We start from the raw sequence: 19,999 nt of genomic DNA on the forward strand, positions 1-19,999 counted from the left end.
AATATATATAGCTACAAAACTTAGCAATAATGGCTTGTGATCAATAGCTACCTGCGTCATAAGAATTAAAGTGGCAAATAATTAGTAGTTATGTTCTTAAGTCAAAGAAATTTTTTGTATTTTATTGTTATTTCCCCCAATACAATTTTTTTTCCCACTGTATAGCATGGGGACCAAGTTACACATACATGTATGTATACATACTTTTTTCTCCCATTATCATGCTCTGTTGTAAGTATCTAGAAGTAGTTCTCAGTGCTACACAGCAGGATCTCATTGTTATTCCATTCCAAAAGCAATAGTTTGCATCCATTAACCCCAAGCTCCCAGTCCATCCCACTCCCTCCCCCTCCCCCCCGGACAAGCACAAGTCTATTCTCCAAGTCCATGATTTTCTTTTCTGTGGAAAGGTTCATTTGTGCTCTATATTAGATACCAGATATGAGTGATATCATATGATATTTGTCTTTCATTTCTGACTTCACTCAGTATGAGAGTCTCTAGTTCCAAACATGTTGCTGCAAATGGCATTATGTCGTTCTTTTTTATGGCTGAGTAGTATTCCATTGTGTATATATACCACATCTTCCTAATCCAATCATCTGTCAATGGACATTTGGGTTGTTTCCATGTCTTGGCTATTGTGAATAGTGTGGCAATGAACATGTGGCTGCATGTGTCTTTTTTAAGGAGAGTTTTGTCCAGATATATGCTCAAGAGGGGGATTGTTGGGTCATATGGTAGTTCTATGTATATATTTCTAAGGTACCTCCATACTGTTCTCCATAGTGGCTGTATCAGTTTACATTCCCACCAACAGTGCAGGAGGGCTCCCTTTTCTCCACACCCCCGCCAGCATTTGTTATTTCTGGACTTATTAATGATGGTCATTCTGACTGGTGTGAGGTGGTATCTCATGGTAGTTTTGATTTGCATTTCTCTAATAATCAGGGATGTTGAGCATTTTTTCATGTGCTCGACAAAGCCCAACATCCATTTATGATAAAAACTCTCACCAAAGTAGGTATAGAGGGAACATACCTTAACATAACAAAAGCCATATATGACAAACCTACAGCAAATATAATACTCAATGGAGAAAAGCTGAAAGCTTCCCACTAAAATCTGGAACAAGACAGGGACGCCCACTCTCACCACTGCTATTCAACATAGTATTGAAAGTCCTAGCCACAGCAATCAGACAAACAAAAGAATAAAGGGCGTCCAAATAGGAAGATAAGAGATAAACCTGTCACTGTATGCAGACAACATGATACTATATACAGAAAAACCCAAAGACTCAACCCAAAAACTACTTGAACTGATCAAAAAATTCGGCAAAGTAGCAGGATATAAGATTAACATTCAGAAATAAGTCACATTTCTGTATACTAACAATGAAACTTTAGAAAAGGAATACAAAAACACAATACCTTTTAAAATTGCGCCCCAAAAAATCAAATACCTGGGAATAAACCTGACCAAGGAGGCAAAGGATCTATGTACCGAGAACTATAAAACATTAATCAAGGAAATTAAAGAAGATGTAAAGAAATGGAAAGATATTCCATGCTCTTGGATCGGAAAAATTAATATTGCAAAAATGGCCATAGAACCCAAAGCAATCTACAATTTCAATGCAACTCCTATCAAATCACCCATGACATTTTTCACAGAACTAGAGCAAACAATCCAAAAATTTATATGGAACACACAAAAGACCCAGAATTGCCAAAGCAATCCTGAGAAACAAAAACCAAGCAGGAGGTATAACTCTCCCAGACCTCAAGCAATATTACAAAGCCACAGTCATCAAGACAGTGTGGTACTGGTACCAAAACAGACATATAGAACAATGGAACAGAATAGAGAACGCAGAAATAAAACCTGACACCTATGGCCAATTAATCTCTGACAAAGGAGGCAAGAACATAAAATGGGAAAAAGACAGTCTATTCAGCAAGAATTGCTGGGAAACCTGGACAGCCGCATGTAAATCAATGAAACTAGAATACACCTTCCCACCATGCGCAAAAAAATAAACTCAAAATGGCTTAAAAACTTAAATATAAGACAAGACACCACCAAACTCCTGGAAGAGAATATAGGCAAAACATTCTCTGACATCAACCTTACAAATGTTTTCTCAGGTCTGTCTCCCAAAGCAACAGAAATAAAAGCAAAAATAAACCAATGGGACCTAATCCAATTGACAAGCTTTTGCACAGCAAAAAGACAACTTACAGAATGGGAGAAAATAGTTTCAAACGATGCAACTGACAAGGGCTTAATCTCTAAAATATGCAAACAAATTATACAACTCAACAGCAAAAAACCCCAACAACCCAATAGAAAAACGGGCAAAAGACCTGAAAAGACATTTTTCCAAAGAAGATGTACAGATGGTCAAATAAAATTTCACATATAGTATGAACAAAATTAACTGCTCAACCATAACATCATAGAAAAGGACAGTGCTTGATATGAATGCACTGATTTACATATTTCTGGTTGAAGGGGGTGGAAGGAATGAAAAATTAGTACAAATAAATGAATATTATACCCTCTACAGAATTATACCTAAAGAACATGGGCTACCATCTGAGTGTCTTCTATTTGCACGTGTTTTACCTTTAACATTAGAAGATTTATTTATAATCCTGCTTTTCCAGATGTGAAAGTATGGCTCAGAGAGATTAAAAGCTGTGCACAAGTTCAAAGAGCTGCAACTTGGCAGAAATGGTCATCAAACCTGATTTCCCATCATGTGACTATAGATAGCCAAATACACTGAGAGGCGGGGAAGCTCCGACCCTTGAACAACACGGGAGTTAGGGGTGTCCACAGTCCAGTATCCGCGGTTCTTTACTGGTGGATTCAGGTAAGCACAGAGGGTGTGCTTCTGCAACATGTATTCATTAAAAAAAAAAAATCCATGTACAAGAGGACCTGTGCAGTTCAAATGTGCAGTTTAACTCTATAACTTAAGTGAAAAAGTTATGTGGGAACTTACAATTGCGATGATTTTGGCCATCTGAAATGTTTCTATGAAAAACAAAATTCATGTGTCTATTAACTTTTCTGGTTTGGAATCTGAGTCACTGCTGCCTCCCAAGGGTATTTCCACAGCAGCTGACAAAATAATAATACTCATTATATGTTTGCTGAAGAGTGATAGGAACCTATGAGTCATGGTAATTAAATTGTAAAATCAGATGTCAGAGAAAAATTAATGCTAATTATGCATGGTGCTATGCTCATTTCAATTAGAGGTTAATCTAAGGCAGTAAACTGGAAAGTTAAGCATTGCATGTGGTTAGGTGGAATGAACCTTTAGAAATGAAAAAAGTGAGACTAATTTTCTCTCCAATAACTTCTGCTAGAAAAAAAAAAAAACTTTAGCAGAATATTTGCAACTATTTCACATTCTATTTATGAAAATCCTATGTCCCCTACAACGAGTTGATCTCAAAGTTAACGTCTGGTATCTAAGAGTGGAAAGATTTTTGTCTCTGTAGACCTTCATTAGTAATGCAATATAGGAGCTCCCGTTGTGGCTCAGGGGTAACAAACCCAACTAGTATCCATAAGGACTCGGGTTTGATCCCTGGCCTCATTCAGTGGGTTAAGGATCCCGCACTGCTGTGGCTGTGGTGTAGGCTGGCAGCCATAGCTCTGATTCGACCCCTAGCCTGGGAACTTTCATATGCTGCAGGTGTGGCCCTAAAAAACAATAAAAAAATTCATTATAGACTCATTATTTCATTCATTATATCCTACTAAAATAGTAAGTAACATAGTCAAAATGACCTAGATTCAGTAATTATTCACCAGAAAAAGGGGAAACATCACCAGGTTCATCAACAAAATATTCCTATTGGTCTATGAAAAGGATTTTTGTTACTATGTTTTACAAAACTATTAATTTTCTTTCTGCAGTATCTTTTGCTTTGGTCCCAGTGAAAACACTGAGCCTATGATTATATACGAAGTAGGGGGAGTTGTTCTCAGAATGTCAAGGCGATGGTTAAGTGCTAAATTTTGGGTGCATACTAATAAACAAAAGTAAAAACACATGCATATTAGAAGCATCGCATATTTAATGTCCAAGAATTTGAATTCAAGTACAAAAATTAAACAACACATGATTTCAACATTAAAAAACTCTAACACTTATTACTCAAACAACTATACAGTGAATATCAAACACAAATGAAGCATAACTATAAAAACCTTAAATACATTAACAGCAAAATTATAATTTATTTCTATAACAAATAATCATCAACTGAAATATTTATAGTTATTTTCAAGGACAATGGTAGACTGCTTTTTCTTTAGTACTGCATAAAATTTGCATCTTAATCTTTTTGCCCTTCATTTCTTTCTACATAATAGTTAGATGCTTCTGGTTACAGAATTGTTCTAATCTCTAATACAGATGGTGATCCTTGGTAATCAAATCTAGTGTAACCACTGTCTGCAAGTGCTTTAATGTTTGTGAAACTCTAGCAAAGTTATAATGAAAAAATTTAACGTAAACTTCTAGGTTCTACTGACCACTCAGGAATTAGAAGTTATTTAAAATCCCGAAAGTTTAAAAAGAATAGTAGTTTGTTATGCCTTTATCAAGAGAAATCACTGAGTAACTTTTTAAACTTAGCATTTTTACAAGTTTTACAAGTGTAAGTTATTCTGAATTGTGATGTTTTACTATGTTGAAATAAATATATAATTATCATTTTAAAACCAAATGTGCAAACCCGATTCTAAAATAAAAGAGTATTTTAATTTGCAGGCTTTACAAAGAAACTTTCATACTCCTGTTTACAGTATTTTCTTCAGAAGAACGAGGCCTGATTGGAGATATACAGTCGCTGTCCAACATGGCTGCCATTAGCAAGTGACACTGTTGGTGACAAGGAATAGCTCGGATAAGAGTAAAGCCTTGAAGTGTAAGGAAGCACGCTGGGTGTCCCAGAAGAGAGGGTAGCACTAACAGGGGAAAGGCTATTTATTGAGCTGCGACGAAAATTGTAGTCTGTAAATAAATACATAACAATTATGCTGCACATCTTTATGGTTACAAATTTAATTCAAAGAGACAAAGCATAAAAACTATAATCACAGTTTAACATAATGTTCGAACATTCAAAAGCCTGATAATATTATACTGCTGGTAAAGACTGTCAGTACTCACTGCATTGCAAATACCGAAAGTGTCATCGGTCGGTATCATGTAAGCTTTCAGCGACACAATGCTTCAGAGCTCTTCCTAAAATGCATTCTTGGATTATCTATTTCCTGGTTACCTATTAATTGTTGTGTATCTTTATGTTCACCAAAAAAGAGAACCTCTGATTTCTCTTTGCTCCATCCATAATGAAGCTCCTTTTAAATTTGGTACTAACACTAAGGGGTCATGAAGAAAAGATAAAAAACAGTGAATTCATATTTACTTCTTTTTTGAAATTGTATTAGGTAGGTATCAAGGAGCAGAAACATTCACCCCTGGGTTGCAAAAACTGTCTATATTTCATTATTTAAATACTACTGTAAACATTTATACAACTCAACAAACCAATTTAACATTAGAATTCTACTGGTATCATAAAATAATAAAATGAATCAAATAAACTTCAAGAAACATTATCAACTTATAGGATAGAAAAATCCAAAAATTAAACCAAATTATTTTTTAAAAAGCCAACGTTTGAAGCATTATTGTTCCACAATGAACATTCATCTTATTTATCAATAATGTCCTGCTTCATTAATTATAATGTGTATAGATGTGTGTGACTAGTAAAGACCAAATCTGTAAATCCTGTACTTCCCAAAAACTCAACTATGTTCTTTAGTGCAGAGATAAGCCAAGGGTGTGCAAATGACTGTAAGATGATTCCTTATAAAAGTTATGGTGCTTCTAGGAATGGAAAAAATTAGGTCATTGAATGTTCCAGGTAAAGTTCTTTCTGTATTTTCCTGGTACTATAAGTGAGAGCTAAAAGATGAACGTTAACTTAGTGTTGTCATGGGTCTTAATATTAAGCCAACAGGAATGAGATCAACTGCAGGGAGAATAAGTTCAAGCAACATCAGAAAGGACCTAGTTAAGAAAAAAATAGAAAAATAAAAATCAGTTAAATATAGGTTTAATTTCTAATACTGTAAAACTCTAGTTAGAATGATTTTATAACCTTGTAATTTTTATTAATGGTACCATAAGAGCAATAAAAGCAGTTCATTCCAAGAAGACATAAATACACTTAAGGCATGCAGTTCTATTTTTGTATTTTGAAATCAGATAAGGAATCACTTTGATACCATTTGCTTTTCTAATATCCAAAGTAGGATACTTCCAGGTATTATAGAACTTTTTTCTTAAAGTATTCACTTTGCCTGAATCATTATGGTATTGAGTATAAACGGAAAACTTAGTGCTCCTGATAATTCAAATACTTGCATTAAAAAAAAAAAAAAGTTCTGATTATTTCCTTCTAAAGATTATCACACAGATACGGTCAATTCCCTATTAGTCCCGTATATGTGACACATCTAGATCCTTCAAATTGTAACAATGTGGTCAGAGACAACATGATTTACAAGAGTGGATCTTTAATTAGCTACATTTCTGCCCTGAGGAAATGTAGTTTTTAGAGAAATCACTCTCACTTTAGGTTTACAGCCATTCAAGAGCTAATGCAGCATATTTATGAAATGTGGATCAAAGAGTTCTTCAGGCGAAGGGCTTCACACGTAAGACAGACAATTAGCTACTGGCAGAGTGCTTCTTGGGTGTGCAAATTTGCATTTCTGATATTCCCCTACTGTAAACCTGCAATTTAAAAATACACTAACCAATAACTGTACTCTCACACTTTTAAGAAGACTAAATTAAAATACAAAATTAAAAGTTCACTTTGATGACTTTATTTATAAAGGATAAGAAAAAAATTTCCTCACCAATACTATAAAGATTAGGAGATGAAAAGCTTTAGATGTTTATAAGCACTTCAAAACTAATTTTATTACAATCTAATGATCTAAATATATTTGGAAAAATATCTGGATGATTCGAAAAGACAAGGCATATCAAACTTAAGATAAATAATTAGTAATGATAAACCTAGATGAACCATGTTTTCCTCTAACATACAATTTATCTGAGACAGTAAAACTCAGAAAACATCACTGATTTCTATGAAACCACCAATTAATAAATGAATGAAAACTCCTAGCATATATTTACTTGCCCACCCCTGCTTTTTAGTCCCAATGAACATCCTTAGCTCTTTAATCCCTCAGACTGGGATCTATACTCCCCTTTTTCCTTCTTAGGGGAATGATACGGAGCCAATTTCAGAATGTACGTTTTACACTGAGAATTATTCAACTGTCCCAACACCTTTTAAATTGGGGTACAATTTACATACAATAAAATGCACACATTCTATGTGTTCATTTCAATGAGTTTGACAACTGTATAAACCCATGTAACCAACACCCACAGCAAGATATAGAACATAACCATCGGTCTACAAGTTCTCATTATCCTTTCCTGTCAAGAGCCCTTCCGCTGGAGGCAACCACTTTCTGATTCCTTTCAACGACAGCTTAGCTTTGCCTGTTCTTGGACTTCAGAGAAAATGTGTTCTTAAAGTATTTTTTTATATCTAGCTTCTTTCTTTCAAGATAATTTCTAAGATTCACTCATGTTGCATATATCAGTGCTCTGCTCTTTTTATTGCTGAGTACAGCAGTCCAGTGTATGATACACAATTTCTTTACCCATTCACCTTTGATAAAGACGTGTGTTATTTCTAAATTCTGACTATTATGGATAAAGCAGTTATACACATTCTTATACAAGTCTTTTTGTGAATACATATTTTCATTTCTTTGGGGGTAAATAACTAGGAGTAGAATTGCCGGGTCACACAGGAGAGAAAGATATGGCTGAGCAGTGCTCCAACGTGAGCATTTTGACACTCACATCAATGAAATGGAGAGCTCCAGCTGCTCCACAGCCTCAGCGACATATGCTCGGTACTGCCAGTGCTGTGAAACATCACTATCCAGTGATGTGAAATGGGGTCCCGTTTTGACTTTAATTTGGATTTCCCTTAGGACTAATAATGACTATTATTATGGTTTAGTGACCATTTGAACATCTGTAGTAGAGCATCTGATCAAGTCTGTGGATTCCTTACTGGTTTTGTCTTTTTATCATTGATAACAATAAAGTTTCTGACCAATAGGATTCACTAAATCAAAATAATAAATTAGGACTAGGTTGAGTCCTCAGAAGTCTTTAATTCAAGTCGCCTCTTTCACTGAAGAAGATTACAGACAAAAGATAACCATTAAGTATCTGTTTCATATTCCTACAGATAAATGGAGAAAGAACAAGTTAAAAAGTAGGCCTCCCAATACCTAGTATTATTCCCCTTGATCAAGCTTTCTTACTCTGGCAATCTTCTCAGAACAGGTTTGAGGGAAAGCGTCTCGAATGGCTGTTGTGGGCAGGGGGAGGGGAACACGGCATAGGATGCCTAAGCTGTCTGGCTTCTGCCCACTCCTACCGACCCTCACTCTCCCACCTCAGTCCACGCAGCTCTGAAGTCCCTTGCTTTAGATGCTAAACTTTATGTAGTAATTTATTTGAAGACAAAGGCCCTTTTGCACAAAAATAAATGAAAAATGGATGAGAATAACTTACTCTAACATAATGCTTCAATATAGTGATTCGAATTTTGATCAAATTCTCTGAATTTCATATTTACATCTCGAATGAACACAGTTTCACAGAATAACTTTGATCTATGTGAAGACTAGTAAACAGGCTTAACCTTAAGTGCCAATTCTAATCAAGCAGTAATTGCTGAAAGGACCCTGGCTCACAAAGCTGTGTCTGGAACGAGCAGCAAAGTGGGTAATAACTGTGACCTCACATCAGACATGGGAGCCAGGGCCAAGCCTGGCAGCACATCACCAGCGGCTCGCCAGCCCCGCCACCGTAGCAACTACAAACTGGTCTCCCACAGGAGAGACGAATACCACCAACACGCTCCTCAGAGAAAATCTAAGCAATGGATATACACTGATGTTTTCTTCTATTTGTGTCTTGCATTTTTGTTTCTAATTCTCTTACACGTCCTGACCAAACATCAGAGGTTCTCTAGTTGCATTTGTTTCAGGCAGATAATCTAAGGGAAACCTGCATAGAGCTTTAAAGTGAGTTTGGTGAAAGAATCTTCTCACATTAATTTTGGCTATCTTTTCTTTTAGTTTTTCTCTGAGCAGATACTCTGAACTACTTTTCCATTAAAAAGCAAAGTCCTCATAATTGTTTTCTTCTTCTTAGCTCCATGAGGTCCACCTTCACAACCCCCTCTTTATGATGCACCTTTTAAAAGTGTATGATTCAATGGTTTTTAGTATATTCACAGAGTTGTGCAACCAACACCTCTATCCAGAACATTCTCATCACCCTCATCAGAACCTCTGTGTCTCCTAGCATTTCTCCCCATTCCCTCTCCTCCAGCCCCAGTAACCACTAATTTTTCTGTTTCTACAGATGTGCCTTTTGGGGATGTTTCATATTAATGGAAGAGCATAATTTATGTGGTCCTTTTTAACTGGCTTCTTAGCACAATGTTTTCAGGTCTCAATCATGGAGAATGTATCAGAACTTCATTCCATTTTATAACCATTGTATAGAGTTACTGTAGTTTGTTCATCCACACAGCAGTCAAGGGAAATCCATGCTGCTTCCACCTTTTGGCTGTATATTTCACATGGGCATATGTTCTCAATTCTCTTGAGTAAATAACTAGGAATGGCATTGCTAGGTCATATGGTAAACTCTATGTTTAACTTTTTGAGATACTGTCAACTAGTTTCCAAGGGAGCTATAGCATCTTAACACTACCAACAGCCATGTATGAGGACGAAGCACCTGACATTCTGATCTATGAAATGCATTCCTCATACCTTTAATATGCGTTTTAAGCATTTCTTTAGATTTCTATGAGATCTCAATAAAACAGTTGAAAATTTTTCATTTTACCGTTTTATTTCAATTTCTAATGTTCAAATAGTTGTAACTGTAATCACTCAAGAACTTTTACTGAACCATTTCATCTACAGAACAAAGTTTTTATAATAGCATTATAAAAAGCAACTTATAACCTATGAAATAGTTTAAAATCATTAACTATTGTTAAATGATACTTTTGGCTGGAATTGACTAGTAAAACCAAATTTACAAAAAAGGTAAAGTAGACTTGCAGTGGTCAATGCTTTTTCTAAGACTAGGCCCACAGAGTAAACTTAGGTCAATATTTCTGTTTTAAGATGATTTATAGGAGGCTTTGAGTAGGCTAATCTTACTAACAGATGGCTGGATTAAAAAAGAAAGCTATTGTCTATAACCATTTCCTTATAAAATTCTGGTTAATTAGTTCTCTATTTTTTACTAGGGTAATTATATTTTTCAGATTCGATTTTGGGGGAAATCATCAGTTTTTGTTTTTAACTAAATTATTTTCTACATTTACAACTATTTTATCATATAAATCTGAAAAAGTGATTTGGGTTTTAAACTCTTACTGTGAAACTCTGACCCTGTATAACAATTATCAGAAACATATGCTTTGCCAGATAACTGTATTTTCATTTTTAAGAAATTACAGCTGTTTCAGTCTAAATTTTCTAAAGATTATAATTTAAGCCTTCAAAAAAAAAGGTTTGGAATCCTAGAAAATGCAAACTGATGTCACTATAGTGACAGCAATCAGTCCAGTGGTCACCTGGGAAAGAGGGTAGGGGGAAGAATGGATTAGAGTGGAGGTGATGGAAATGTTTCTTATCTTGATTGTGATGTCACCTCCCAGATGTTTACACAAAGCAAAACTGACCAAAGTGTGCAATTTAAATATATGCATTTTACTGTACTTCAATTATACATCAAAAAAGGAATCCTAAGTGTTTCTTTGGGCTAGTTTAAGTGTTTTCCAAACTACATCCCATACAATCAAGAATTCCTTAGGCCAAAAAACACCTTGGGAAATTTTTAGAAGAGATGGATTTAACAGCTAAAGAGACTGCTACTACAATTATTTAAGCTGTTAACATGCAGTATCATTTTCAAGGGGAGTATAAAGTATGTGGTTCTTTCCAAACTTGACCACAGAAACAGTTAATTCAGTGAATAACTGCAAATCAGTTTGGGAAGGAAGAACTTTTAATAAGGATACTATGGAATGGGAAAACATTAAAAACAAATCTGAAAAATTTTCTCAAAATACTTTAAACATAGTGATTGCAAACTCAAATGCCTTCCCTTTAGAGGCCAAGATGTAACAAAACAAACAAAAAAAGAACTCAAAAACGACCAAATATAAAACAAAAGGTATCAAGCCATTTTTACTGAAATGAAGCCTAGGTGCTTTTCCTTTCAAAAAACTGACGATACCAAACGAACTATATCCAGAGCTTCCAGTCTGCTACCTTTGTAACAAGAGATTAATTATGTCTAATTATTTTAATGCTAGTTTCTATACCACTGGAAAGAGAGTAACATAAGAGCTTATGAGCAGGAAAACTATGATCTGAGCTTAGCAAACTAGGCTTCAGTACAGCTTGAAAATTGCAGCTCACTAGAAAAACCATGAGGAAAAAACCTGAGCAAAAGTGAAGATAAAAGCCTTAGGAAATATAGTAACTCTTTTCAAGTTTCATTTCCATCAGTAAAAACAGTCCTCATAATTTAAAATTTGAACCATAAAAACCTGTAGGAAAGGCAGTTCTGAGACTAGCATCACATACTTGAATTTTTGTGCTAAGATTAAGATCTAAATAGTTTTAAGTCTCAAGCATAATAAATATTTCTTTGTATCTGAAGTATGAATTATTATTAATAAAAGCTAACATTTATTGAGCACTTACTTTCAAAAAATAATTATATAAGATTGGGATTATTTAACCCTTACATAGCCTTACAAGGTAAGTATTATTATATTTCTTTTTAACAAGGAGAAAACTGCACAGAAAGGTAAAGCAACTTACTCACAAACACATGGTTTGCTACCCAGAGAACTACAACATTCTTTTTGCCTCTACATGTAAAACCGAATCTGGATAATAAGAATCTTTACTCAAACTATAAACTGCCTTTAACTTCCTACTAAAACTTGTCCTGCTCAGTACCATGTTGCAAAAACTAAACATTGACTCCTAATAACTATGCTGTTTTTTTATTCCTGGCTGTGCCCATAGCTTGTGAAAATTCCCAGGCCAGGGATCAAACCCACACCATAGCAGCAACCCAAGCTCCTTCAGTGACAACGCCAGACCCTTAACCTGCTGCACCAAAAGGGAACTCTATAACTTTTATTCTAAGTTGTATCACTAATAATTTTGGTTTGGCATGTTAAAAGGTTTTAGAAGACCTGAAATATGGAAACCAGTTTAACTTTCTAAAACTTTGCTTAATGAGTCTGTAATTAACAAAGCTATAATAAGCAGAAATTTACACTAGGTTTCACTGGACAGTTTTAAATATTTCTTCTTAAAACCCTAAAAAGAATAATTTATAACTGGATTTCTGAAAACTAAATATATCACTTAATATTCCTAAGAGACTTTCTCTTACCTGTTTATTTTCTCCAAATTCTTCTATAAAGGTCCAGGCTGAAGAGATTGTGTTCCCTGTCTGTAAGCAGTGAAGACAGAAAAGAATTGAGTCTTTAGACTGATGTTATCCCTATCTTGGAAGTGCATGGAATCCTTGATAACTCTGGTTAAAAACTATTTGATCAGTAAAATATGAATATAAATTTAGAGGAAAAGAAACAAGTGATAAATATTACTATGAAGTTCTGCAAAGATGAACAAAGACAACAATATTTTGATTTTAGAATGAATATTATGAGTTAAATACTTTAAAGAAAAACAAATCTTTCTATACAAATTAAGTCCTAATAGTTGGTTTTTCCAAGAAGTACTACTCTACCAATACATTAAGAAAAGGACTTTAAAAACAAATGAGAGGGCACAATTTTTGACAAGCGGAGAGCCAATGAACCTAGGTGAGTTTGAAAAATACGAACATACTTTCTTTCTGGAAGAAAGAAAGAAATAGCCAAAATAATACTAATCTTAAAAAAACATTTGCTTATTAACAAACTAAACTATCTACTTGTCAAATTTAACCATATACATTACAACTTTAGATATCTATCCATTTTAGTGGATCTCTCTTCATATGCCTTAAAGCTTCTGGTAAGGATATATATTCAAATACATGCTAAGAAATGAGAGTATAAACAAATGAAAAATGTTTGATGAGCCACATGAAACTGCAGATTTTAAAACAGCCATCTTAAAGACTATAACCCAGCAGAAAAAAAGAGTCTTTTTTCCATAATGAAATAGGTAACTTTAATAAACCCTCCCAGTGAGAACGAGGATACAGGATACGCAGACAATTATTAAAAGCAAAGCTAACTTTCCAAAACCATTGAGAATGGCCAAGACTGAAGAACTCTGGGACTGTGATCTTAGACAAGAAGGAAATCCAAAAAGGTATGCACATCTCCTGGAGGTGTGTTTCCCCTAGAAGGACTGGCCCATTCTACAGAGGGATCTGAGAGGCAAGGGAAGACAGCAAGAGAAAGACAAATTTCTGAGGATAAGAGGACAAAAACTGGAGCTGAGGAGCTACTGGTGAGGTACATCTGGAAGCCTGAATAAAACTGAACTAGAAGTAGACCAACTTTAATGATGACTAAATTGAAATCCAAATCTTCTCAATCCCTGCCTGGGGTCAACTTTCTGAAGCAAAAATAAATTCTCTCTGAATAAAGTTAACAGCATGTTAGCTTCCAATTATCTCCACATTTTTTCATATATAATATCTGGTATTCAAGCAAAAATTACCAGTCCTGGAGTTCCTGCCATGGTGCAGTGAGTTAAGACTTCAACTGCAGCAGCTTGGGTACTGCAGAGGTGCAGGTTTGATCCCTGTGAGTTAAAGGATCCAGCTCACAGCTGTGGCTGAGGTTCAGTTCCTGGCCCAAGAACATTCATATGCTTCAGGTTCAGCCATTAAACAAAAACAAAACAAACAACAACAACAACAACAAAATAGTTCGACTAAAACAATAAGACTTAAAACCACCAGAAACAAATCGGCAGTAACATACCTATGGGAAATGTAAAGTTTGCAGAAGTGCATATTAAAATAATTATGACTAATATAGTCAAGGAAATAAAAAACAGGACTAAAAATTTTGGAAGAAAAGTGGAAATCAGAAAAAAGCATCAAATGAAATTTCAGAACTGAGAAATAAATTAAAATGAATGGTTTTATCATGTTAGACACCAATGAAAAAAGAATTCATGAACAAAAAATAGGTCTGAAGCAAATATGCAGAAATACAAAAGAATAGAAAAGTACAGACAGAACATGATACATAAATGGGATACAGTAAAAGATGGTCTAACATACATGTAATTGGAGCACTACACAGAAGGAAAGCGAAAATGGGACAAAAGCAATATATGAAAACAAAATAAGGTAGAATTTTCTAAAAAAAAATGAAAAACATTGATTCAAGTACCAATTAGGTGGTTCAGGCCCCAATTAAGATAAAAACTAAGGGAGTTCCCGTCATGGCGCAGTGGTTAACAAATCCGACTAGGAACCATGAGGTTGCGGGTTCGGTCCCTGCCCTTGCTCAGTGGGTTAACGATCCGGCGTTGCCGTGAGCTGTGGTGTAGGTCGCAGACGCGGCTCGGATCCTGCGTTGCTGTGGCTCTGGCGTAGGCTGGTGGCTACAGCTCTGATTCAACCCCTAGCCTGGGAACCTCCATATGCCGGCGGGAGCGGCCCAAGAAATAGCAACAACAACAACAACAACAACAAACAAAAAAAGACAAAAAAGACAAAAGACAAAAAAAAAAAAAAAGAAACAAAAGAAATCAGAGGACAGTGAGTGGAATTAATATACCTAACAGAATTAAAGGAAAATAACTGCTCATCTAGTAAAAATACCCTTTTCAAAAGGCAGGTAAATTAAAGACATATTCAGGTAAATAAAACTGGGGTAAAATGTCATAAACAATTCATACCAAAGAAAACACAAATGAATGTTCTTTTAGCAGAATAAAGAAATAATCATAGTTGAAGCTGGATAATAGAGGAGGAAACAAACATATGTAAATGATAAATGGAAACAAATATATATTAAAAACTATTATAATTAGGTATGTAGGAGACCAAAACATACAGGTTTTATGATATTTGGAAATATAAAGACACTCCATAAAATGAAGTGAAAATTTAAAAAGTTAAAGTGTACCAAGTGCCTTATCTGGAATGGAATAAAATCATTAGATTTCAAAAAGTTAATAATACATGTTGAAGTCTACAGGGTAGTAACTAAAAGAATAATAGAACCTATGATTAACAGCTAGAAGAGAACAAAGGGCAAATAAACATCCCATCAAAGGAAAGCAAGAAAGGAGAAAAGAAAACTAGAATAGAGACAGAGAACAAGGAACAGAAAGCAAATGGCATGACCAGAGACTGAATTCTATCTATACCAAAAGGTACAGTCAATGCAAGCTAATCAAACACTCAAAACACAGACTTTTAACAAAAACAAACAACAGCAACAGCATCAACAAAACCTAACTATATATTGGGCTCATTTTAAGGCTCAGATAAAAGAAAAGTAAAAGCTGAAAAATGGAAAAATATATGCATGCAACTCTGATCAAAAGAAAGCTTAAGTATATGTTAATATCAAAAAGTATCCTTTAAGGCAGGAATGCCAAGACAGATAGAATGACACAGTATAATGATAAAAGGTATATGCTTTATCAGAAAAAGTAACAATTCTAGATTTTTTATGTACCTAATACATAACCTCAAAATACAAAAAGCAAAAATTGACAGAACCAAAAGAAGGAACAGATAAATCTATAGACATGGTGGGTAATTTTCTTAACTCTCCCACAGTAAGTAACAGAGTAATCAGACAAAGAAACATGAAAGATACAGAAATTTAAATATGAATGATAAGCTTGGCCTAATTTACATTATGAGTGAGACCCATGTACCCAAAAAAGATATGCTGAAGTCCTAACCCCAGTGCCTTAGAATATGGCCTTATCTGGAAAAAGACTAAGTGCCGATGTATTTAGTTAAGAGTGTCATAATGGAGTAGGGAGGACCCTTAACCTGATATGACTGATAGCCTTATAGGAACAGAGAAACACGGAGAGGACAGTGCCACATAAAGACACACACACAGGGAGAAGATGATTATATCCAACAGAGGCAGAGACAGAGTAATGAACTAAGGGACTGCTGGCAAACACCAGGAGCTAAAAGAGGAAGGAAGTTCTCCCCTACCAAGACTCGATTTCTGATTTCTAGCCCCCAGAACAGTGAGAGAATAAATTTCTGTTGCTGAAGCCACCTGGATAGTGGTACTTTGCCACAGCAACCCTAGCAAGCTAATACCCTTGAATTAACAACTACAAACACATTCTTTTTAAGCAGGCATGAAATACTTACTTTAATTGGTCATTAAAAAACAAAAGACAAAGGACTAAAATTATATATGATATACTTTCTGGATATATAATATACTTTCTGGAAGTTCCCAGTTGTGGTTCGTGGAAACAAATCTGACCAGTATCCATGAGGATGCAGGTTCAATCCCTGGCCTGGCTCACTGGGTTAAGGATCCCACGCTGCTGTGGCTGTGGTGTAGGCTGGTAGCTACAGCTCTGATTTGACCCCTAGCCTAGGAATCTCCATATGCTGAGGGTGCGGCCCTAAAAAGATTATGTATATACCTATATCTATATCTATATATATACTTTCTAATCATAGTAAAATTTAACTACAAAAATATCCGCATGTTTAGAAATGTATGCACATGTTAAAAGAAATCAAAACAGAAAATATTTTCAAATAAATGATGATAAAAATAAAGTACATCAAAACATATGTGATACAGCCATAATAATACTTAAGAGGGAAATTCATAGTCTAGGAATGAATGCAGTAAAATAAAAGGCTGAAAACTCTAAACTAAGATGGCTTCTTAAATGATACTCCACAGATCCAAAAAATATATAACACCAATCTTACACAAACAGTAAAAGAGAAAAAAGTTCCCAAATGTTTTTATGAGGAAAATTATGGGCCAATCTCACTAATGAGCACAGACACAGAGGTAAAAATCCTGAAGAAAATATCAAAAGACAAATTTAGCAATACATAAAAGAATAATGTACCATGCCCAAACTGGGTTTATTTCAGATGTCACATTTAAACATCAATCACCATGTTAAAGTAATAGACAAAAAAGATATAACTATCTAAATAGATGCAGAAAAAAATCCATCATCCACTTGTGATAAAACCTCTTAGCAACTAGGAATAGAAGGAACTATCCTTAGAGTGACAAAGCGTTTCTATAGTAAAAACCACAGCAAGCATCACACGTTAATGGAGAAATGTTCCAAGTTTACAAGGATGCCTTCTATTATTATCTACATTCAATGCTGGACAAGTGGTTCTAGCCAGTGCAATAATACAAGAGAAAAAAGAAAAGGATAGAAAAGAAGAAAAAAGCTCATTATTTACCATTAACATAACTGTGTATGCAGAAAAATTTAAATAATGTAGAGTCAGACCATTAGACTCATATAGTTTTATTCGAGATAAAAAATAAATATATTGATATAGATAGGAACCATCAGAAATTAAGAAGCACCTTTTACAATGGCATTGAAAAACATTAAATACCTAGGAATAAATCTAATAAAAGATGTAGGAAATATTTACACAGTAAACTACTGAATGTTTGTGGAAAAATTAAAGATAGCCTAAATAAATGGATAGATCCATAAAGTTTTCATGGACCAGAAGGCCCAATACTATAAAAAATGTCGTTTCTTCACAAATTGATCTAAAGATTCAATTCAATTTGTATCAAATTCCTAGCAGAATTTTTTAGTAAAAATTTACAATCTGATTCAAAAATTCATATGGAAATATAAGGGCTGAGAAGGGTCAAGATAATTGTGAAGAAGAAGAAAAGACTGGGAAGATATTCTCTACCAAATATCAAGACTTTCTGGAGTTCCCTTTGTGGCTCAGCAGTTAACGAACATGACTAGGATCCATGAGGATGTGGGTTTGATCCCTGGCCTCACTCAGTGGGTTAAGGATCCGGCATTAACATGAGCTGCAGTGTAGGTCACAGACAGGGCTCAGATCTGGTGTTGCTGTGGCTGTGGTGTAGGCTGGCAGCCGTAGCTCTGATTCAACCTCTAGCCTGGGAACTTCCAAATGCTGCAGGTGCAGCCCTAGAAAGAGTAAAAAGAAGGAAGAAAGTATGATAACCAAACATGTATAAGAAATCAAAACAGAAAATATTACACATATATATATATATGTATATATATATATATATATATCTCAAGACTTTTCATAATTAAGACACTGCAGTAAAATAGACCAATGGAAGAGAATAGAGAATAAGGCTTGTATGTCAATGTATATTGGTATGTGTGTACACATGTGGATACACACTACATATGTACATACTTCACACCTCACTGAATTTGCAAGATAAAAAAAGCTTCTAAAAGATGATATAGGAGAATACTTCATCACCTTGAGCTAAGCAAAGATTTCTTAAGCAGAACACAAACAGTATTAACTTCAAAGACTGAGAACCCGAACCATACTAAAATTAAGAACTTCCGTCTTTCTCAAAACGTACCATGAAGAGAGCAGAAAGGTGTTAGCAGGAATATGGAACAACTGAAACCTACGTTCAGCTAGTACAGTATAAACTGGTATAATAACTATGAAAATTGTTCGGTATTATCTACTCACTCAAGTTTTAACACTATGACCCACCACTTTTACTCCTATTTATTCAACAGAAATGCATGCAAAAGAAGAAGAAAAAAAATTATACAAGAATCTTCTCTTCACAGCATCACTATCAAACAAGCCAAACTGAAAGCACTCAAATTTTTAACAATACAACTAGCAAATAAATTCTATCATTTGGATGGAATGCTTACATCAATGACAGTGAATGAACAGACTGCTACATGCAACAATATGGGCCAGTGTCATAATGTCAAAACAAGCCAGATGAAAGCATACAAAATGTTGTACAAATTTGAAAAACAGAAGTAGTTAGCAGACTGGTTTCCTTTGGGAAGAGACAGAGTAATATTGTGTGGAGCTACAAAGTAATCTTCTAGGGTATTAATATTTTATGTCTTCAGTTGGTGGTTACACAGATATGGTCCCTCTGTGGTAATTCACAGAGCTTTCAGTCACGAATTGTGCATTTTTCGGTTGTTATGTAATGTAATGAAGTTTTTTTTAAAAAAGAGGAATCATAATAGCTATCATAGTGATACACATAAATGAGTTGATTATTTATAATTATAAAAAATAAAACCACTTAATAAAATAAATTTACTATCAAGATAGAATAACATATAAAAGGAAAATGATTCAGAGTGTAATTTTTTAAAACTATAATGATGATTTTCAGTAGACATGCCAAATGGAATTAATACTAAACAGACAGTTCTCCAAAGAACTAGCCAAAAAACACATGAAAAGATGTTCAACATCACTCATTGTTAGATAAATGCAAATCAAAACCACTACTAAGTACCTACCACCTTACACCAGACAGAATGGCCATCATCAAAAAGTTTACAAACATTAAGTGCTGGAGAGAGTGTGGATAAAAAGGAACCCTAGTACACTGTTGGTAGGATTGTACATTGGTACAACCACTGTGGAAAACAGTATGGAGATGCCTCAGAAAACTAAAAATAGAACAACCATTTGATCCAGCAATCCCACTCCTGGGCATCTATCCAGAGAAAACCATGACTCACAAACACACATGTACTCCGATGTTCACTGCAGCAC

At 34.8% G+C, this 19,999-nt stretch overlaps 1 protein-coding gene across 11 annotated transcripts in view; it reads right to left on the bottom strand.

Annotated features, from left to right (window-relative positions):
- Positions 1–4,082: 4,082 nt before the first annotated feature.
- Positions 4,083–19,999, bottom strand: part of RBM46 (RNA binding motif protein 46) — a 51,778-nt gene continuing 35,861 nt past the window's right edge. For 3 of the 11 annotated variants that reach the window (XM_084973933.1, XM_003356986.5, XM_084973932.1), the window contains exons 5-6: positions 12,659–12,718; positions 4,083–6,109 (exon numbers count right to left, since the gene is read on the bottom strand). In XM_084973933.1, coding sequence (XP_084830059.1) covers positions 12,663–12,718 — 56 coding nt within the window. In that variant the 3' untranslated portion in view covers positions 4,083–6,109; positions 12,659–12,662. The remainder of the gene's footprint in view (positions 6,110–12,658; positions 12,719–19,999) is intronic. The other 8 variants (XM_084973936.1, XM_084973934.1, XM_084973935.1 and 5 more) reach the window with 3 other exon arrangements.

This window comes from Sus scrofa, chromosome 8 (assembly GCF_054392235.1).
Source record: "Sus scrofa isolate SSC_HxYL_T2T_F1_AM1 chromosome 8, Sscrofa_HxYL_maternal_Yorkshire_Landrace_v2.0, whole genome shotgun sequence".
In the NCBI taxonomy this organism is placed as follows: domain Eukaryota; kingdom Metazoa; phylum Chordata; class Mammalia; order Artiodactyla; family Suidae; genus Sus; species Sus scrofa.